This window comes from Toxotes jaculatrix, chromosome 9 (genome assembly GCF_017976425.1).
Source record: "Toxotes jaculatrix isolate fToxJac2 chromosome 9, fToxJac2.pri, whole genome shotgun sequence".
Classification (NCBI taxonomy): Eukaryota; Metazoa; Chordata; class Actinopteri; family Toxotidae; genus Toxotes; species Toxotes jaculatrix.
In genome coordinates, this window is record NC_054402.1 from 18,876,573 (window position 1) to 18,899,958 (window position 23,386).

Genomic DNA, 23,386 nt, shown 5'->3' on the forward strand with positions numbered 1-23,386 from the left:
TTTATTCTTTTATTTTTTATTTTATTTTATTTTTTGTCAACAACCTTCAAGTAACAGATTGAGAGAATGTTAGCAAACTTACTGAATACTCAATAAAGACATTGTGAAGAGTAATCTTGAAGTGATTTTCAGTGACAGTGCTTTTCATACACTGGGACCCTGAAGAACCTTCAAACTCTTGGTCTAAACCTACTATATGTCAGTGATGATTTTGAATATAAAATTTCTCTAATCTGAAGTCTTTGGAAGTTTAGAAAAGGCAATAATGACTCCAAACACCCCCGCCACCACCTTGCCACCTACCACTCAGAGACAATCCTCACACCGCTTCACAGTCCCATTTTTGAAACATTTGAGTCATTAAAACACAAACCATTACTGGACCACACACTGGGCCACACACACACACACACACACACACACACACACACACACACACACACACACACACACACACACACACACACACACACACACACACACACACACACAAATACATACATAAAAACACTAGCAGATCCCTGGGGGGGAACCTGTCTATCTACTGTATACCAAGGAACACAACCCAATCTCAGAAAAAGCTGTAATCCTGACAACTTCATCAGATGTTAAGCACATTACATTTCCAGATTTCCTCCAACACACTGATGGACATTTAATGGTCTAGGGAGATGATACGACCACAAAGCAAACAGCTATGCAACAAAGCACTGCGTTGCTCTGCTGCAATCCACTGGAACATGACAAGGGTTCCCAAATGATTTTTCTGAGGTGTAGTTTCATTAAATTGTTCAGCATGACAGTGTTTCATTGTTTTTCTTCTCTTCATTTCAAAGTGTGGGCAGATATAACGGTGTCAGGGCATCATAAGAAGGTGTCTGGCAATGATTAATGTTATCAGTAATGAAGTGTTAAATATGACTTAATGTGAAAATATATTATCCGCCAGCAATTGATCAGAGAGGACCTCAGTTAAAGTTAATTGCTAATTCTTTTTAGAATCTTTCATGTTTCGGGCATCCATGACTTTCATGTGTGGTCTGGACACACTTTCTTTTTTTTATGATCTCACCTGTAGAGTGTGACAGGAGGGTTGGCCTTTGCAGAGCAGTGGAATTTCACAAGGTTTCCTTCCAGAACTGGCTGAGGCTCCACTGAGAGATTGACAAGTGGGAGATCTAAAAAAAAAGACACAAAGACAACCAATTAAAGAACTGGCAGCTTCTTCAAACATCCTGTAGTGAACTGTAAGCCTGAGACAAATACTATGTTGTTGACATTTTCTGTGGCTGAACAGGGCTTGTAAAGAAAAGGGAAAATATATATCACAAATTTTGCAGAGGAGACAAAATAGACACCTTATAAATAGTTTAGAAATCATGTAACCTCAAAAGAAAACAGCCAAACACACCAACATGCAAAATAAATTCTCTGTGTTATTTAGGGGACCTACATTTGCCAAATGTTTTTTTTTTTCTTGTGACCCAAAACAGATTTGGCAACCTTTTATGTGGCTCTACGACACACACAGTACAGCTGTTAAATATGCTCCACTTAAGGTGAAAGTCTTTTTATTCAGATTATCTCACAATACGCTGTGGCAGCGCTTAGAACAGTTGTGACAACTTATCACAGTTTGTGGCAGCATTTTCTCCCGAATAATAGGCAATTACTCCTGAATAATTTGATGCCCTATTTTAATCTTGCTGCCACCCACCTAGGGGTCTAGGAATAACACTGTACCACTGTAGTGTATTTCACAGGTGTGGGAGCGAACATGCTATTTTTATTCTCATATATTCATTAGCAATGTTATAAGGAGCAAATCAAAGGAAAACCTGACTTGATAATGAGTTTCAGTAAATGGCAATTTACAAACAGTGAATAGTCCATAGTGCAATCCACTGCAATTAAAACAACGAACAACCTCTGTGATACAGTACAATTAAAACAGTTCTTACAATAACAAGCGTTCAGATTATGCAAATTTAATAAACAACTTAATTTATCCTAATTGACAAAGGTGGGATTCTTTTTGAAGATACATGTTAATTTCCATATCAATCCTGTCCCATGTGAAACAAACAGCTATTTACCCCACAGACTCAGTGAATGAATTTCAAGTAGGTGAAGCTATTTGTCAGGGTTTTTAAAAAGAGGGTGGTTGTGTCTTATTGAGAGCTTGAAATGCAGCAAGGAAAAATAATAAAACCGACCTCTGTGCTAATGGAGAATCAGGTGGATGGAGAGAGCAATGCATTTATAGTACATATAAATTATGAGCCAGCTGTCAAGAAAACTAAATATTGTCTGACACGTACTTCTGTACCAAAATGAGTTTCTTATGTCACATTTAACATGTATTTGGAAAATAGCCCGCACTAATCTGTAAGGCTGAGTATGAATTGGATATTTCCATTTATATAAGACCCTGCTGACAACCAAAACAGTATGAAATAACACAGAAAAAAAACAACAACTTTTTTAAAAACTTTATATTACACTTGTCCTGCCAAAGCAGTAACATGCTACAAGCATAGCAGGATAACTGTTTTCTGAGACTGTGACTTCCAAAGACATTTGTGGTACCACTGTCATACTAGTAAGGCATCATGGATTGCAAACTTGTCACAGGGGGAAAGAGCTGTTTCTGGGTTTGATGCTGGTGCAGCCATCTGTTTCAAAGGTGTACTAAGTCTATCTACTTTGTGCTCAATTGTACTAATCTACTAACCAGGGACTGTGTTTGGATGTGGATGAAGAGCAGTAGTGGGCAAAGGGATCCACACAGAATTAAAGAGGCACACAAACACTGCAGTAATGAAGCCAAACAACACTGTGTATAGTTATGGAGAGCAATTCTGTGCGTGTATGTGTGTGTCTGGGCATGAAGTGTAGGAAAACTGCTTTTTACCCTGTGGCTGTGCAGATGCTCTGGGCTGGCTCAGCTGCCACAAAGCCCCAGAGAAGGGGGTGGGGGGTGTTGGGGCATCCAGGTGCCATATTCCTCCCTACTCTCGCATACACACCATATTCCCCATCAGCAGACGCATCTTCCTCCAGGACAGTTGCCCCCCACCCCCACCAACCACTCTACCACCTTCAAATCCATGAGCTCCACCTGTGCCAGTTCTCCCCAGGCCAGGAAAGAAAACAACAACATTGTGGATCCTAGAAGACTGACTGAACCAGCAAGTCTCTCTCCAGGTACTGAGCAGCCAATTGTGTGTGTCTGTGTGTTTTCATGTGTAGGCACATATTTGGTGGTGGTGGGGGGGTGGGGTATGTGGTGGGGGTATGTGTGCATATGAAAGGGCATGTGGGTGTGTGTCATAATAAAACAGGAAACCTATCTTATGCCTTGAGCAGCAGTGTTAGCTGGCCTGTAGGTGTTTTTAGCATTGCAAGCGGTTAATTGCGTGGACAAAAATGTGGGCAGAGGGAACCTCAGGGGCAAAATGACAGATGTGGCAGCAGTGGAGGTGGTAATAAAATCTAGCAAGAAGCTGGAGAGTAAAGAGAGAGGCAGACATAAAAAGAGAGTGAGAGAGATCTGGAGGTGGTGTCTGTGCTAATAGACACAGTAATGTAGAAGCTAATTCAGAAGCCTTTTTCACTAAAAGCATTCCTATACTGTACTTTTCAATCATGCCAACCTTTTTCTCTGGTCCTGCTGCCAAGAGACTTCTAAGGACAAAAATGCTCATTACTGTCAATCCGGCTGCTAATTAAAGTTCTTTTCAAATGACTGAGTTGCAAAAACTGACCCTCCCTCAAAAAGACCTCAGTTCTTCTCAGCAAGAGGTGGTGTCACGGAGACTTTACATCTATTTCTAAGTCAGGCGAGCAATTTGTTGGATAGGCAATAATCTCCCTGAAGGACCACAAGAAAAAGGCAGTCATGGGAGCAACAACTGTCAAAAGTCTGTCAGCGAGGGCCTTGGGTGTGAAGCTGGGACTGTCACTTCTCTAACCTTTGACCTTTTGGATATAACAGACATCTACTTAATAAAAAGCCCATTCGCTGGTTTGATGTATAAATGCATGAGTTGCTGAGCGAGTGCATTTGAGGCATCATGCGACGGAGCATCAATATGCAAGACTGTTAATTCCTAAGATTCATCAAGAGAATAGTAGCAAGGGAGAGAAAGAGGGGGAGGGATGGATGGATAGAAGGAAAGGGGAATAGTAAGACTGATCGGAGCTCCAATGAAAACAACAGGATGAATGGGTTGGGGGGGGGGGGGGGGGGGGGGGGGGGGGGGTTATAGTTGGCCGACAGCTTTTGATCGGTTAGTTCAAAGTAGAGACCAGATGGTGTTTTTGGAACAATCTTCCAACTTCTCTCTGTTTCCTGGAGATAGTGCCAACATAAATTGTTTTTTTTCCTTTCTTAAAGCTCAATTTCCAATCTCTCTGGGTCACTGTAGACAGCTGTTCTCCAGTAGGACCAGCTTCAAACTCCAGGAGTGTCGGCCGCCTCTGAAGGATGGGGAAGCTGTTTATGGGCCATCCGCTTGTGGCTTATAGCCTTAGCAATATGGGCAGACTGTCATATGGCTGGCTGAGTGGAATACTTCTGGGGAGAACAGACTGACTGACAACCTGAGGTCCAACATATTGATCATGAGATATTCAGGCGTGGAACTGCAAAGAATTTACTCAATCTAATGAAGGCAGATGTTCTGCTATTCATTCAGCAGCTTAAATAAGGAGTGTTGCACTCCTTGCAGAATATCTGTAAATGTGTAAATATGTTCTTGAGTATCAAAGTCTTGTTACAGATGCGATCCAAAGACAACAGTCAAAACTTAGTTAAGAACATGAGATAGATCTTAAAGACACTGGAAGAGTAATATTTAGAAATCATGTCTTAACATACGATATCATGAGATAATTCTGTATTGCAGCATCATTAAATCTTAATCTAACGTACAGAAAATTCTGAGCCTTTTTATTGCCCCCTTATCCTCGCTCTCTTTCCCTCTCACTTTCAAATTCTGTCTCTGATGAATTTGCCATTATCTGCTTGATTAAGCAGGGAGAGCATGTAGCTGAGCCAGCTACCAAAAACAAATCCTCCCCAATTGCACATCTGCATGTTCTTTATTAATTAGTCTCAACAAATGGCATTCATTTTCCCCCCACATGGCTCAGCTTGTTTGCAATGCAAACACACAGAAAACCTTGGCTTTGCTCGTCCCCAGTGCATTCATTTCCCACTACGTGTTTGAAAGTGTGTTTCTATGTGGGGCAATGCTCTGCAGATATGCAGCTGGACTCAAAAATATTTGAGGAATATTCAAAGTTGTGTGATGAGTAGGATTCAGCGGGACATGAAACTGTAGCATCAGAATCATGTTTCACTGCAGTGGTTTTATGCTGGGGGGTAGGGGAGTTTACTGATTAAAGTCCAAAGGGTGTAATGCAAGTTAAGTCCTGCTGCTGGAGAAAGCAGCATCAGGGGGTAGCCACCCTTCTGCTATCAAATAATTACAGCCAGCTAATGGACTGGTATGGACAACTGAAGTCAGCAGTCTATCCAGGGTTCTGATTCACCTCCGTTGGCTCCTAACTCCTTTCATTTTGGCAACATCACCAGTACATACTGTATTTAGATGCTAATTTGTCTAACCCTAGGTCAGATAACGCTGTATGAACTTTCGTGGGAATGAAAATGCTGAGGTGGATGTAAATCATGAGCATTAAAGTGATGATAAAAAAGAAAATACCCTTGTGAAATGCATTGGATTTTAGGCTGGTTTAAGCTGTAGAGAAATGTGCCGGGTTGTGTTTAGATTACTCTCATTTGGATTGGTATAAGGATGAAGCTGAGGGAAACTTCTAAGCTTAGGGCACCTAAGCTTAGAAGTGAGTGGAATACAAAATGTTGAGAAGGGCAGACAGACTGAGAAGATTTTAATTACTTTTGTTGCTATTAACATTATCTCACTAATACGGTCAATTAGATAACTCAGGGCAGGAAAATAAATGAGACTTTTAATTCTTAATATTGGGACTTGCTCACAAAGAGACATGCAATAGGCAATTCCAGCATTCGTTCAGCGAGTGTAAAGGCTTGGTGGACAATATCCACATTTTCAGGGGATACGCAGCCATTTGGGGAAATCTGCTTATTTGCCGTCTTATTGAGTGTTTGATGAGAGCATCAATATCAATTTCATCTCTGTGTGCTCAATACTGAGCTATCACACAGTGTCAGGGAAATATTTGCAAGGTATTAAGCCTGTATTCAATAGCTGTCCACTCATAATGTGCTTCTTCTGATCAGGTAAAGGGAAATAAAACTTAAAGTTGAAACTCAAATGACTGTCCACATGGTGAACACAAATATAGCTTTAACAAGGACTTTCCACTGTTGATTTCATAATCCTGACCGAAAATAGGGTAAAAAGATCAAATGGATTGTAATATGGATTATAATATATTATAATTTAATTCAGTCAGATCTTCGAAGGACAGTAGTGACTGTAGAGTGCAATCTAGCTTCAGCGACTTACTGTACCGGGCCCTCACCAGGGTCCCACTTAGACTAATAGCAACCATTCACCAGAGACTGTTATTAATCCCTCCATCTTTCTTATGGGACTGAGGCACATTGCATCACCACTTATGAAACTCATGAGAGCACGACATGAAAGGGAACATGAAACAGAATTTATTATTTGGACTAAACATGGCAACCAATTAGGACTATTTTTATAGAAGTACTGACACCTCATTCATGTCATTTCACATGTAAAATAATAATAAAATGATTTTTTTTTCTTTCCATGAAACTGAAACTGCATTTTTGTAGTCCCTCTACTGAAAGTAAAGTAGTTTCCAAAATTTAGATTAGACTTCACAATCTACTTTTGTCTTTAGCTTTAGAAAGGCAATAATAACTTTGACAACTCTTCATATTATTTATATTTGGTATATGTATATAAAGTATTATGCAGTAGTGTTCGCTATCATGAAAGGAAAAAACTTAAACAGTGACTTGAGAAATTCATCAGGATAAACACTTTCTCAGCTTTAATATTCTGAATGGCCTTTTCATTGGCACCTGCAGCACCGGTGATGAATTCAGTGATGAATTCATGTGATCACTGGTGTTTAACTTGAGTAAAGAATGCAGATGCACATAAGAAGAAGGAGACACTTGGTCCTAAGCAACCATGAACAATCACAGGACATATGTGCACGGCTACTAAACATGTCATTGCTATGCAACATTGCATCTTTAAAGCTGCTTTAGCAAAAGGTTTTTACTTATCGGCAGGAAATTTGACCAAACTACAGTATCAATCAAACTCTGAAGCTTGAAATGTCACCCATTATAAATGTCACCCATCTACATTTTGTGATGAATATGTAAACATGAATGTCATTAAGTCCATGTTTACCATAAAAACAAGCACCTAAATCTACTTCATTGTGAGAGAAAGCACTGGAAAATTTGGTAGCGTTTGATGATATCCAGCTTATGCTGAACAAATTGTATATCAGTGCTGGCTTGACTACTGGATACCTGTGTTTTTGTTTGACCCTGACATGTGACTGGTATTGCTGTTCAATAGAGAGAACACCCAGAGAAAGAAGAGATGGTCAAGTGTTACATTTATTTCACAAGCTGACAGGGAGTGCCTGAAGGAACCGTTGCAGTGATAGGTAGGGTGATGGGCTTTCACCTTCTCTGAGAAAGGCTCACTAAGTATTAGAGTGGACAGAAGAAAGAGAGGCTTCAGTTTCTGTTTCTCATGCTCCAAAGAGGTAAAACATGCTCCCTTGTCTAGGTTTTTTCTGTTAGTGTCCATCTTTGTTTATTATTGAATTATTCTCATTGATGAATGACTATTAAATAAATGATCACTTCCCTCTTTCAGTTGTAAGATGAGAAACAGCTATGACAGAAAGGGTCAAGTGTTTTTTGTATGTGTGTGTTTCTGTACAACACAAGTGAATTTGATTATTAACTGGAATAAGAACAAATGAAAATCAAATCTTTCATGAAAACTGTGAGGGTTTTCAACCACAAAAAGATCATTACATGTCAAGGGTTTTCAGGGCAATAGGATATTTAATTGGGAGGAGATTTGAGGAAAACATATCTTGGTGTGTGTTTGATTTGTGCATGTGCCTAGTCCTTTCTCTCATCTGTCTCACGTGTGCTTTGAGTTGTCCTATGCAGGGTGTACACTCCTTTGAGCCTGTCTGTGAGTCTGCATCCAGACTACTTCTTGCTCACTGTAACTTACTCTGTTGAAATCCTGATCCATTTTAAAATACTCTCCAAATGTGTCAGTGTTTTTAATTCTGCATTACAGTGGTCACTGACAACTCATAAATTCAGGAATTATAACAAAACCACATCATAAACCACTGGTTCAGGTGGTTATAAGATGCTAGTAAAAACACTAATGAAATTTAACAATGTAAATGCCACAGTAAGGTATAAAGAATGGAAGCCAGACATAAACACCAGCTTCTTGTTGTTATCAGTCTGGGTACGCTGTTAATTACAGCGCTGCAGATAACTGGAAGCTACAATGATGAATCATTTGTCATTTGTCAGGTAATGAAACTTTGTTTGGGAATTTGAGGACACTTCCCCAGTGAAAATAACTGAATTATCTGGTCTGATTTTGTTCAGCATGGCCTTCAGATCATTTAAGGACTCGCCTTCACTGGCTGCATTCTTTTGAGGATCAAGCCTCTGAATTAGGACACAGCTTTTGTGCGCTGCTGCCCCTGGACAACAACAGCTGCTTCACATCAATATTTACCACTCAGTTGTCATACCACACTGACCTCTGTGGAGGAGCAATCACTTAGGACAGACCTATCCAGACCTATGTGGTAGCTGGTCCTTAAAGAGATGGAGGCCAAGTTTCATCTGCTACTACTCCCCTTGCCAGTGTGCCATCATTTATTTATTCAGCACCTGTTTTCATCGTTACAGAAAGACAGGGTGCTTATCTGTAGTCACCTTCTTTGTAATGTGTGGTGCATTCATGTCTAAGTGAATTCCAGATTTCCACCCTCATAATACACCATCCTTTCCATATTATTGTTGTAAATGGAATATTATCACTTCACCAAAGTACAGTATAAATAAGTCAATAATTTCAACAAACTCTGTAGCCATTTGTTTACAACACACACTTCATGATCCACAACTACACACCTACACACCAATACACCAACAAAATACATAAGCACATCTACACGACAGCTTATATTTCTTGTTAAAAAAAAAAAAAAAAGTGTTTCAAATAGTGTTGTTGAGCCAAGAACCTTGAAATCAAATTAGGTGGAAATGAAATTAAGCAAATTGATACCCAACACGAATGAATCAAAGTTCAATTAAGGCATGTTTCATTTCAGGAGCAGCTTAATTTGGAAGTGGATCTTCACAAACTCCGGAGGCTCTGCTGAACTGTGAGGAACACTTTACCTGACAAGTCTGCAGAGGGGGTGGGGGTGTGAGAATGGAAGCAGAGAAACGAGAGGCTAAGCCTTGTGGGAGACAATTTGAGTCTCGACAATTAGTCTCTGCTGTCGCTCAGTTTGATCTCACACTGTGAAAAATGTTTTCAGGAGCTTTAATTGTGTAAAGCGCACATTTTGGAATGCTAATTACAAATCTGCTGCACTCATTTTTCAGGGTTAAATCATACATTCAGAAGCGAGGATGATGCTATGATGGCAAGCATTTATCAAAGACACATCATTATACATGGTGACAAATCAGTTTACATGTGGGCAGACTTCCCTCTCTGACTGCATGACAAAAAAAAAAAAAAAAAAGGATGAGGACAAACTGCAAGGGTTGCAAACACTAACAACGGTTAATCATTTTTACTCCTGCGCCTGAGTTGGCCTGTTCGTGCCGTGCCCGCTCTTGCCATGCTTGCCTCTTGTGGTGTACATAATGAAAAGAATGGAGCCGTCAGTCATAATGGCTCTCTAAATAGCATTTTCTGCTTTATTAGTCATACTTAATGGTGTTGAAGGGGCTGTGAGTGATGCAAAATCCCTTTGTTCAAAGCCCTTCTCTTACTGTGAATGCTTCTTGATCGAAAAAAGATTCCCTGACAATTGAGGCTGAATGTGTTTTACACGCTGGGCTTACTTTGTCTATTTTAGAGGGGAATTGTGCATGCTCTCATCAAAAAGATTGATGGCGTGAGCAAGGAAATAAAAGAGGTGGAGACAGTGTGCATAGTTCCACATCAGGCAGGTAGTTGCACCAAAAAAAGACAGTCCCATTCATTTTAGATGGACATCTCCTTTGATATTTCATTATAACGAACAAAAAAGTGATGCATCACCAATCCATCCACCCACCTACATGGTGTGAAAGCAAATGGAAACCAATTTTAAATATCCATCAGAGCCTAAAATGAATCCTAGATGTTTACAGAGTGTTAGTCACCTATGCCTGTCCGACAGTTTCACGCCTCTGCATGTGAGAAATATCTCATATTTCGAGTAATGCAAGTCATGCAGAGACCCCCCCCCCTCACCCTACCCCCCATCTGTTCTAATCATTAACCAAGGGACTTCAAAAACAATAACTCTCTAAGGGAGATACACTGGAAGCAATAAAGACAGAGGCAGAAAGGGAGAAGTGGTATACTTACGCTGAATGTCAATTGTGACACTGGTCTCCTTGCCATTGGGAACTGCCTTGTTGGAGGCCTTACAGATGATCTGCTGACCCGTCTCGATGTTGGAGGGCGATAGGTAGAGCGTGCTCACGGTGCTTTCTCTCCTACCATCCCGGAGCAAGGTCTGCAAAAGAGCGAAGAGGGACTGAGTAAAGTATCAGTATAAGCAGCTGTGCAGATGCAGTGTTTTAAGTCTGTAAATTTATACCAAGTATGGTTGGTTGGCCGTGCTGGAAACATGTATTCATTTTCATAATCAATAAATACAGTCTCCAGCTATTTTGATTTTGGGTAGTAAACTCCAAATGCCGTACCACCCAAAACATAGAGTCAAATACATATTGATTGTATCTTCAATAGCTTAAGTTCAAGTTGGGATTCTAAAGAGTTTAAATGACATACAAACAGAGGAGAGATGGGACAAGCAGTTTGCCACTGAAACATTGATGGAGAAGGTGTAAAACTAAAAAAACAAAAACAAAACAGCGGCAAATTCATGAATACACACATCTTGTCCCTTGGGGAACCAGAGGCAAACCCTCAAAACAGTCTAGCCCATAGTTTAACTGCAAAGCTGATTGACATGAAAAAATAAAAAAGCAGAAATATGTTTTTTGAGCCTCTTTTGTGTGTCTGGAGAGCTGCGCTCTAGTGCATGGCTTGTCATACTTCACAAAGGAAATCAATCTTCTTTTCAGCGCTCATCCTCTGAGCCCTACATTGTGGAAGCCATCTGGAATCGGTTGGTAGCGCTCAGCAGCTCTCACTCTCCCTCAAACGCTTAGGGGAGGGCTCTGGGAGTCTATGCTAACCAGTGCGGGACAGAGTCAGAGACAAAGTCACTGACTAGAACAAATTGCGTGGGCAACGGGGCACAGTGTGGTCAACCACAAAGTCAAGATGCTCTGTAAATGAGGCTCACTGTTGCTCAGTGTTTTCTTGCTGTTTTGTCATTTTCTTAATATAGAAACAAACAACCACTATGTTGACCAGAAGGAGCTCACTGTGGACTTGCTTTACTGAACTGCTTACCTTAAGATTAACATCACAAATGTATGGACTGCTTCAAGGATATTTCCTTTACACAACATGAAAAAATAATATAAAAATATTCATGTTCCACCTCAAGGTCTATACAACATTTCACTCAACATTAAGCCAGTCCCTCTCTAAATGTGACGGTGCTTTTCTTATGCACAATAGGTTTAAATATAAAACAAAAGCTCTTGAAAGGCATAAAAGACTCTGAGTTAGCCAGGTGCATTATATCAAAATGTTCTCACAAAGTTCAAGAAAGCTACATATCCACCATAACCACTACCAATTAATCATTAGCTGAGTCAAACTGTGGCTCATTGTCAGCGTATAAACCAGTAGTAATTATCTCCTCACTTCTCTACTTTAATGCAAGAGTTTCTATTGAATAAAACTGTAATCTAACTTTGTGCCCTCCTTCTTGCTTAAGCATACCATATTCTGAACAATATAATTAAAATGTCATCAACCCTGTAAAATCCTAACATCTAACCACTTCATAGTTCATGTACCTGAAGGTGCCTCGTAAGCAGCAGACTGCATTAAAACATCTTTAAAAACTGTTTTTGCAAATAAACAAGTTATTCCGGGTATTAATGATGCATTTTGCTGCATGAGTACATTATGGATGCCATCCATGTTTCTGTGAAGTCCATTTGTATGTGAGGAACCATGTGATGAAATTCATACTTGTGTGTGAGTCACTTCTAAAGCAGAACGCATTAGCTGTCAGACACGGGATATGTCAATGTAATATCCTTTCTGACACAATCAGGATTGTTTCCCTCATCGCTCTGGACCTGTCTAAAGTCATTAATCTTAGAAAAGGGGCTTAGTTGGCTGCTGCATTGAATTCAACACCATGCCACATTACAAACTGATAAATTTTCATATCACTGCCTGGAGCCTATGGGAAGAATACTTTCAACCACACTAGGAGAGGAATGGCAAAAGGAACAAGATTGAGATGAAAAGGCTTTCTTTTTTTCAGATGCATTTAAAGCTCTATTATAGAATTTTCAACCTCTAGAGGGTGAAAGAAATGCAGCAAACAGCCAACCCTCAGCTTATCAAGCCGATTAACTTTAGCAGAAACTGTGAGCTCTCTTGAAAGTCTGTTCCCTGGCATTGTAGTCTTGAATTAGGCTAGGCTTGTTTGCAAAATCTATGCTATTTACCACAATTTTCAGCACTTTGCAGGACTATCCTGTGTGGTCAGTGCGACTTGAATTTTGAGATCGACTGTGTTCTTTCTCACAGAAAACACCACAACAGCCACACAAGCCTTGACCCCGCCAACATAACAATAGCTAACTTAGCTCGACTTAAAGATGCAACTGCCAACCTAGTCTTTAACTTAAGAAGAGGCTGACCTGTCAGTAGAACAGCCAGTGGCTTGGAAAAGCCTGTAGAGCAGAATTAACCACTAATTAAAAGACAGCTGAACCAAATAGATTATCTACTAAATAAAACTTGATGTCCTGCCAGCCAAGCTAATTAATTGTTAGCCCTAAACCGGCACTGTGTTTACTTTGAACCTCAGGTGTATTCTACCTGTATCCATGACAATGTTAAATGCTGCTGGTTCAAGTATAAAAGTTTCAACGCTATTTGACGTACTTTACTGAGCAACCCAGCTGTTTAATTTGAAAAATCCTCCCTCAATACCCCACCTTTTCACGACAAGTTATACTCTTAGATGAATTTTTGCTTAGAAACAAAGCAAAAACAAAAAAGCCTATAAAAGCCTGTTTGTAACATTGTAACTGCAATGGCTGTGAAAAAACTCCTTGTGAGTCATGGCTGTGGTTAGAATCAGACCATCATTGAATGTCTTTAAGTGTCACATTATATTTGGTGGCAGCAATTGTGGATTTTGGTGAATTGCTGCCACAAAATGTTCAAACTTAAACTCTGTTTTCTTTGTTTAATTGACAACTTGATCTATGACTAACCACTGAACTATTTAGAGGGAAAAAACTTATTTTCTTGGTACTATACCAAAACCACATTTACAAATACCACAAACCACATGTACAAATAATTACATGGTAGCAACCTTGTGATCTTTTGTAAATATTAAGATAAGATAAATCTTTATTACAAGTCTTCCAACCTGAACAACTCACTAAAGACTCATTACAGCTCTATTGTAAAATACATGTTTTTGCTGGGTGTGGCTTAAATGTTTTTAGTGTTTGAGACATTGTGTTTGCACAAGATAAGGCTTATTGTTCTCTTTATGGAAACTGATGTAAGTTTCATTATAGAGCCATATAGTCTAATGTTTACCCTGAACTATCTACTTTGGTCATTATTTAAGTTCATGGAGAACATTAACCCACACTTATTACTCACCCTTTATGAGTATTTCATTCAACCCTCAAGTCATCTAAAATGGTGAGAAATTAAAATGACCCACTGAGACCTGGTTGGCATGCAGAGAAGGCTTTGATTGGGTCAGTAATAGGAAATGTAGAGGAGAGAGGCCTCCCAGGGATGGTACTGAATTTACCACGTTAGCAAAAGCTCACAATTTATACATCATTAATATTTGGATAACCCACCCAACACGCCATTATCTTGATATTGAATGTATCTCAAGGTTTTATTCAGTTATGTTTAATTCTGGACCACACAAGGGTTCTTTCACTAAAACAGTTAATTGCTTTACCATTATACCATATACTTATGGTCACTGAGGTTAAATAGGCTCCTTTTGTTTAACTTAACTCACCTCACAAAGATTGTTTCAAAAGGTTGTTAAAAGCAGTTAATTGAAGTGATCTGTATTTTAGATCACACTTTTAATTTTAAGGCAGAATAAATGAGGTTAATTAGCTTGCCAAAATCTTTTGATCTTTCCAAACTGGCACAATGAAATATATTAGTGTTGAAAATAAAACCCTTTGAGTGTTTAATATTCTCCTCTGCTGCTGGGGAGCACTACACCTGTCTCAAAAGTCTCAAAACAAAATACAATTTAATGTTTCATGCACACTCAAATCTTAATTAGTTACTTTATTTGTAAGTATTTTCCCACCCTATTACTCAGTAATTGTGATGATTAAAATGCAATCAGGTGCTCCAATCTCACACGCGCACATGCGCACACTAAAAAAAGAAAACCTCCCATGAAGTAAATGAGAAAAATAACAAAACTGATAGGCAGAAAAAACAGCTGCTTTGAACACATGTAGGAAAAAGGGTGGAAAAATTGAGAAAAACTAGAATTGGAAAAATTATAATTATTTTCACTGCTGAAAACGATATCCATCAACAGTAGGAACTTCATGCAAACTTTTGCAATTTTACCTGGTATTAAACAGCAACATGATTTTACTGCAAAGCTGAGTGAGTATACAAAAAAAAAAAGTCTACTCTGTTCTTCCCAGCAAGATCAGCTCATAAAATTGTCATTATTTTTTTATTTATTTATTTTTTAAAAACCTCCTAACACTGAGATAACTCCCCGGGCTCCTACTCACCTCTCAGCTTGTCACCCAAGCATTCAGAAAAAAATATGAAGCGCAATGGGGAGAATGACTTCCTGGTAGGGGAATGCATCATGTTTTTTCAAATGATTTGTTGTGCCATTCCAGCGCAAACGTATCATAGAGCAAGTGAGCACACCTCCAAACCACAGCTCAGACCTGGAGGCTACATATTACAAACAGTCCTTTGCTGTTTGCCACTGAACAACTTCACTGGAGCAGATGGGATTTGAGTGTTTGAGGGAAGAGAGAACATTACTCATTAATTTCCTCACCTTACTGTGACAAGCTTCTGCCTCTTAATTATTTGGGGTGTCCCCTCCATAATGCACTACAGTTCGTTTTTTTTTGGAAGCTACCCTCACTAATGATCAGCAATATATCAAATCAGTGACCCTCTTATATGGTAAAACTAACACATATTTTTGCTAAGTGATAGCTTTTATCATACTTTTTCTCTTTAAGCACTGGTCCAGTCAGTGGTTTTCTAAGAGGACATGGCAATGAGGTTTTTGGAGGCCTTGGTGTGAAATTATCTGTGGGTCAGAGCTATCATTAGATATGACACCATCAGGAAAGCCATTTCTGTGAATCCACCACCACATCTGCTCACATTAGTCCTCTTCATCAGTGGGATATGAGAAGACCATCAGAGCAGATGATTATGCTTACAGAATGTCCCCCTACTGCTCTTCGGACCCAAAAAAGAGTCATCTTCTTTTAATCGAACCCATTGCTTTTTAATGGTAGGCAATAGAGATAAGAGGGAAGAGGGACATACTTGGGCTCAGCGCAGGCATGTGAGCATCCATCACCTACCAGGACAGAATGCCCTCATATCTGCCTTTGCTCTGAAGGGAAGTGAAGGCAGGAAGCTCGCTCTCCGCCCACCATTAGTAAGCAGCACCTCCAGCAATCACTTTATTCAAATCGGCCTGGTGCCGTACCCCAGTCCAATCAATGGCATTTATCTGCTCTTTGAAAAAAGCCGATAATGGGATGAGGCAGCACGGGGAGCGAGGGAAGGCGGGGGAGGTGTTAGTGCTCTAAAGTGCCTGGTCTCTTTATGTCCTCTGTTTAAATGGAAATAGAACATGACAGTGTTGATAGCATGATTAGCCTTGAGGGCTAATGTCAATCAAGAGTCTGTGGGGTCAGGTGATCGTGACACCGGGCTGGTGCGAACAGTACTGTGTACGATGACATCAAAAGTAGGAACACGATCTGTCACTGAGAATCATCCTGCGTCATGAAAAGGTTCAGGCAGACTCCGGCACAGAAAGTGACATCATAGATTTTATAACAGGTTGGGAAGATGAAGAGAGACAAATGCCACTGAAGGAGGAGATCAAAGCAGCAGAGAGAATTTGATTTGTACACTGGGGGAAAAGAAAGGCCAGCCATCTTTTTGTAATCAAAAAACAACCTGGATTTTCAAGGGATTTCATTTCAAAAAGCAGGCTGGGATGCTGAGGCAAACGCCCACCAATGACTCAGGCAGTCACTCTGAAACACCTCATGGATGTTTAACGCTTTTGCAGAAGTTATTTACAGCAAAACACAACGTGCAAAAATGTACAGCAACAGCTGTTTTCATTTTCTGCTTACTTTCATAAAAGAAGCACTGCTCTTGAGAGGGAAAGCACAGCCACCGTGCAACCCTCACCCGCCACTCCACCTCCATCCTATCCCCAAACGGTCTACAAACCTGGTATGACACACACCTCTGTGCTTACCTTGGAGTACATGGCCCCATTAAGGACCTCTCCATTGCGGATCCAAATGATTGAGGCTGCTGGCTTGGCGTTGTCAGCATGGCACGTCAGATTGAGTGGGTCACCAGCCCTTAGGCTCACCACTGGCCCTCCACTGATGACTGGGTCCTCCGGCGGAACTATTGATACAGACACAGAGAAAGCGAGGTGTTAGCCTTATGATAAACATATGATAATGAATGGAATGATATAGTATCAGCAAATCAATACAAACTGTGTAAGTCACTGTAAATCTGGACCATTAATAAAGTATGTAGACATGTAATTGAGTTTTTAATCAATATGTAACGTGGTTTTATTGTTGAATGCAGAAAAGAGCACTCTGGCTTGAAATGCCAGATCGGGAGGGAGGAGTCAATTCCTTATTATGCAAGACTGACTTGATTTAAAAAGATTCCATTTGTTTGGTTGTGTAGTACTAGAAACCATCTGATGCAGATTAAGCTCTAAGCACAGTTTTTGTACTCTAGCAGTGTTTTTTGAGAGCCAATCAAAAATTCAAATTGCCCAAAAGAACTAGCTCAGAACTAACATGGGATGATATTAATTTGACAAATTTTTCTATGGCTTCATAATCTGTGGATGGTGGACAGTAGATTCCAACAACAGTAAAATGGTCACTTCCTCTAGGTCAGATATCCATAACAATATATTCAAAATTCTTCGGTCGCATGACAGCGGCAACAAGACAAGCCTGTAAGTTTTTTTTTTTTTGGACATATATCAATACTCCACCTCCTTTTGTTTTTTGTCAGTTTGAAAGATACTGTAATTATCCAGAATTATTTTCAGATCAGAGGCTCTAAGTGTCAGCTATGACAAAAATGTCAGGGCAGCATTCCTTTATCAGGATGTGAACAAAGTCCAATTTAGTTAAAAAGCCCCTAATATTTAGGTGTAATAACCCAATGCCTCGTTGTGATTTAAAATCATGCAGAGACATCATTTCTATAGGTTGTACAAGGGACTTGTGATATCTCAGGAGGTATTCATCTTCACAAGACTGTTCAAAACAGACCCATTTGGTCTCGCATTCAAGCGAGACAAGTGAGCCCACCTTTCTTGTATTTTTATAAATGTATTGGTCATTAAAATATCGTGAATTACTGAAATCATTAAAACCCATGATAGAAATGCTTTTTAACTGCATCAGTCTCATCTGTCTGATATAGTGCAGATCCACAACATTGTGATACTGAAAATCTATGATGAACCAGACAAAGACAAAACTAACCACAGATGGCACCTGCAAGGATTTGACTGCATGTCACCTGACCTCCTAATACACTTAATTCCCATATGAGTTTACTTATGCTGGCAACAAGAGACACACAATTTTTTCTTGTATAAAAATTATGTTTCTTTCGAAATTAAAAGCCAGAGATGGTAAAGAAGTCACAGCGAGAAATAGATTTAGCCTGTGCTTGATGGAAAACTAGCAGTAGATGTTGCACAAAAAGATTGCACAAGTCACAGCTTGAATATCTAATTAACAATCAACTCCTCCATCAGTTTTCCCCATTAAACATACAGTACACACATAAATGTCAACATTCAATGTAATTAAGTCTATGTCTACCCCCCCATCCCCTTTGGCTTTGACAAACACATCACAGAGAAGAAAGTTACAGTGCTATACGTGCTTCTGAATGGCACTGATCAAAGTCCTACTCCTGTTTTACCCATGGGCTGATCTGTTTTTTTTTTTCTTTTTTTCTTCTTTTTTTTTATAACCGAAACTGCAGTGAATTATTGATTGACCTGAGTGCTCATTACAATGCAGATCTGGGGCAAGATGAAATCAAAGGCTGCAGGCAGCTGCCATATTCCCCTGCAGAAGCATCATGATTGGAAGGAAGGCTGTTATGGGTTAGATTTATGCTGTCAGACAGCACTGAGATGAATGAAAGGAAGGAAAATTTAATTTGGGACACTGTTTTGTACTCTTAATGACAATAGTAGCATAAAAGGGCTGTTTTATGACAGGCATAAATGAGTGTGGTTCCGGCGAGTGGTACATACAGTATCCTGTGTTGCTCACTCTTCAGTGAAATCAGGACAGAAAATGTCCATTTATTTAACTCAGTTTTAGTTTTTATAAAATCTACTTTTAAAATGATCAAACAAAACCATTCTTTAATTAACTTTTATTATTTTTTATTATTATTTATTTATATATTTATTTTTTATTGTTAGTGGTGGAGTCCACTGTTCCCACACTAGACAAAATTATATCCTGTGTACAAGGGATTCACATGAAATAATGCAGCACACAATACAGTCACCGTTAAATTTTATTTCTGATTTACTGCTTACTGTTCACTCTCTGTATTATGTTCCTACAAGTGCAAATCAAACATTTCACACTGATGCTTCACGATAAACCTCATGAGACGTGCAGTGGTTTTCTTGTGAAGCAGTCACAGTGTGTTTGTTACTGCAGTTAGCGCTAACAATGATCAATGCATCAAACAAAACAAGACATGGTCATTTTTGGGTCCGCAGATCAGATGTGAGATGAGGAGCTGCAGGTGACAAGGAGTGTTTGCTGCGATGTTAATCCACACTTGATGTTGCCACGGTAACCACAGCCAACCAGGACTGATATTTTAAGGTGTGGATTTTGTCTATTGCACATGTGGTCATGTATTATTTGTAGTATGATGCAGAGCTGGTAGAGCAGCACTTTGAGACTGGTGAACCATAGAAACATCACACTCTAGTTCTTAGTCGTTGATTAGTACATGGGGGTGGCGATTTGGTATTTGGCTGTTATGACTAATGCCTTTATTACATAAAATTGTTGACTAAAAACATGGAAAATGTTTGTTATCAGACAGCACAAGCATCGTTACAACACATTTACAGTGAGTAAGGACTGAATCAGACCAGTGTGGGAACAGTGAAGTCTGGACTCTGACTAGTCCAGACTAATACCTCTGACCAACTGGACCAGTAAATCTGTTATTTCAAAGACTATTCCCACTCGTTGGTTCCTGTTGTGTGTTTGAGTTTGAAATACAGTGTTAATTCTGGCTGGCTCCCTTTCATCTGGTCCTCATTAATATGCGGATGGATGGGAGAGGCAGAAGAATCTCAGGTCAGCACTAGCAGATCAGACAACAGAGTGTGCTGATCTAGGCAAGTAAGAATCTCTGTGAGAATGTGGTCACCTTCTGGTCCTTCAATCAGCAATTAGAAACAAGGTCAAGAAGATCACATGAATTTATTCTTATGCTAAGAACAGAGTTTCTGCACGGTGTGCAAATGAGACGGGAAGCATGCGAAAAGCATTATGAGCCGGGACTCTCGAGACGGCTCTCCCGTTTGTCATTAAAGAAAACGAACAAAATGTGAGGCTCGGTGATAGCACTGTGACAGTTGATTGCAAAGATCCAGTGTTATTGGCTTTCTGTCGCTGCTCTCTTGCACACATGACTGAAACATTAATTAAATGTCAGGCATATAAGGCAGCTATAAAAGGGACGGGGAGATTGGGAAGGAAAGACTGACAGTACATGAATGATAGGACTCACTCACCGCACATCCAATTGCAGTGATTTTCCCGTTGTTGCTTACAAGTGCTCAAAATCTCTCAGAGACAGAGAGATCACAGCTCTCTCGAAGGAAATATTCCTCCTTCACACATATTTACACATATCAGTGTCTACAAACGCATGCTACAGGGTCAGAAGGTGACTCGACTAATGAATGTGGTTATATCCTTGAAGACTGTTTAAGTAAGTCACTGTTTGACCTTTAATAGTCTCAGTTGTCTACTATTATCTGGACTTATGTTTTCCATGGAGGGATGTCAGAGCATACAGTGCAAGGGGAGTTTATGATTTCATGCATAGTGGAGCTACATAGGAGAGAGGAGGTCACAGGCAGACCAAATAGTGCACTGCTACACTTTCAGGTCATGTCCCCCTGTAGGGCTGCCTGCCAGCAGAACGCTGTGGGTGAATGGTGAGCAGACAAGGAGAAGGACGACATGCCTGGCTGCCTCTATCCTACATCCATACCTTTGTATCCTCATAGTGTTTGAGGTCTCACTGTATGTGGACGGTGCCACTGTGGGGACAGGTTGTGACAGCCGGGACTAGACCTGTTTCCTGTGTCGTTGGCATCTTGTTGACATCGCCTCCACTAAAAGAGCATGGAATTAATACATGAATGAATACAAATGAACGACTAAGAAAAATTCATTTAAATTGCTATTGAGCTCTTTCTCTTCATCCGATATCTTCACTCACTGATCCCACCCCACGACTGCCAGATCTGACAGTTACATAGAGGCCAAGCCTTGAACTTGAATCAGCCATCATCATTACTGGGCTGTTTGCAAACTCAGCAGTCCCTAATGGTTCTAAATTAGCTCTTTACTGCAGTCATTCGATGGACTTGGCATAAGTAGTGTGGTCAGTGGTACAGATTGATCGCTCCTCTTTAATTACAGGGCTGACTCACTGCAAACCTGCTCCACTCACTACATTTTTTCTTGGGGATAATAATGTAATCCCATTCAACGCTTTCACAAATTTGCATGCTCCTGTGCATGCGTAGACTTGCGTGTATGGCGGTCCACACACGCACAGACACTGATATTCATACGTATTTCAGTGATTACAGGGTAACTGGTAACGGTTCAGTCAAGAAGGACCTGATGCTTCTGCTGTTTGTTTGGATTAATCAAGGGTGTAAGGCATGTTGGTTTCAATTAAAGCTTTTAAAATAGCTGTAAGATACAGCCACTTCATTACTTTCATCATCTGAAACAGTTTGCTGGAGTTAGTTTGACCCATGGCTTTGTTACATCATAATTCATCTTTTTGAACCATCTTTTTTTTTTCTTTCTTTTTTTTTTTTGGTTTGAAAAAGAAATCCAATGGGTCTATCACAACACACTTTAACTTATTCCAGCAGATAATTCCGCTATTGTGTTTTAAGGCTGGTAAAATTTTATGGAGGTCCATCAGCTCACACAGTCTGAGATAAGACTTGGGATTCATTTAAGTGTTTTTCCAAATCTACCTATGCTAGACATATCTGATTATAAACTCCATCTCTGACACCTCAATCAAAAAGAAAAAAGACACAGTGATGTCAGAAAGCCTGGACTTCAGTGAGATCATTTACTTTTACTGTATAATCAAAGATATCCATAAATGAGACCAAGGCATATTGATGTGTAATTAACTCAACAGTGCAAGGCAGTAAGTCCGTCACCTCTAAGAGGGGCCTAAATAAACCCTGGGGGTCATAAAGCTGCCTTTTGCCCCTTGATACATATGAATTCTCCAAACACCGAACATAAAACTCCTCAAACACAAAACATAAAATCTGAATTTATGTGTGAGGCAGCTGATAACATGCACTGGAACTGGCTGAGTAGTCTCTCTCTCTCTCTTCACTCTGGTAACAACTGGTGTACAACCGGTGAACTTGCTGGGTTTTCCAGGCCAAACCGATATTTGGGGGGGGAACTTCTCCAAAGCATCCAATGAAATCCTGCGAGCACCCCAGCTTTCCAGGAGTATGAGCAAGGGAGAAAAAGCAATTTGGAGGCGAATGAATAAGAGAGGGCTCCTCACAAGGAGGCTGGATGGGATAGGGGAGGGGAAGGCTGGCAATGCGTAGCTGCTGTAGCGCTGTGCTTCAGCAGACGTGTCCTGAACAACAATGAGCTTCCTGACTTGCCTGTCTATTTCAGAAGAATGCTTGCACGGGCCGCCTGTCACCCCACTGCGACAGCTTGCAGAGTTTGTGATAGATAGATCAGGAAAAAAAGAAGACAAAAGGGAGAGGAGAGGAATACCCAACGCAGGTGGATACAAGAGACATGCGTGGCTCACTGGCCCAAATCACTTTCCCCTCTTCAAGTGCTGTCATTGTACATCTGTTTGAAAGCCATAGGATCCTCAGCCATGTGTGTGCACATGCACTCACACGAGACGAAAGAAAGTGGATGAGTGAAATGTTTGAATGGAAAAGAAAGTGAGAAAAAGCATTTGACTCTCACAAACAGAATGGCAGATGGCAATCACAAATAGTACGGCAGACTGTACAAAATGTATACACAAAATAAAAAAGAAGCAGAAGATTGATTTGTAAGAAAGGGTGTGCTGTCACATAGTGAAGAATAATAAACTGGGAGGGTAAATATGAGCTGGAAGATTAAGGGAGACAGAGGAAGAAAGTGGATGGGACAAACATTCAAAAGCTTGAAGGCTTGGATGTACAAGACAAAATTTTGGGAACATTTTAATAAGTACGGCACCAAAACACTTTGTAATGTTTTGGTAGCGTTGGTGTCGCGATCCACCAAATGAACAGTGCCAAATAAAATGGAGGGAGGGAAGGACGAAGATGAGATGAGGAGTGGGGAGATGCCAGAGCTGTC

At 40.1% G+C, this 23,386-nt stretch overlaps 1 protein-coding gene across 1 annotated transcript in view; it reads right to left on the reverse strand.

Annotated features, from left to right (window-relative positions):
• Nucleotides 1–23,386, reverse strand: part of kirrel3b (kirre like nephrin family adhesion molecule 3b) — a 152,467-nt gene that overhangs the window by 24,253 nt on the left and 104,828 nt on the right. The window contains 3 exon segments of the mRNA XM_041046591.1: nt 1,073–1,178; nt 10,653–10,803; nt 16,945–17,102. Of these exon segments, the coding sequence (XP_040902525.1) occupies nt 1,073–1,178; nt 10,653–10,803; nt 16,945–17,102 (415 nt within the window).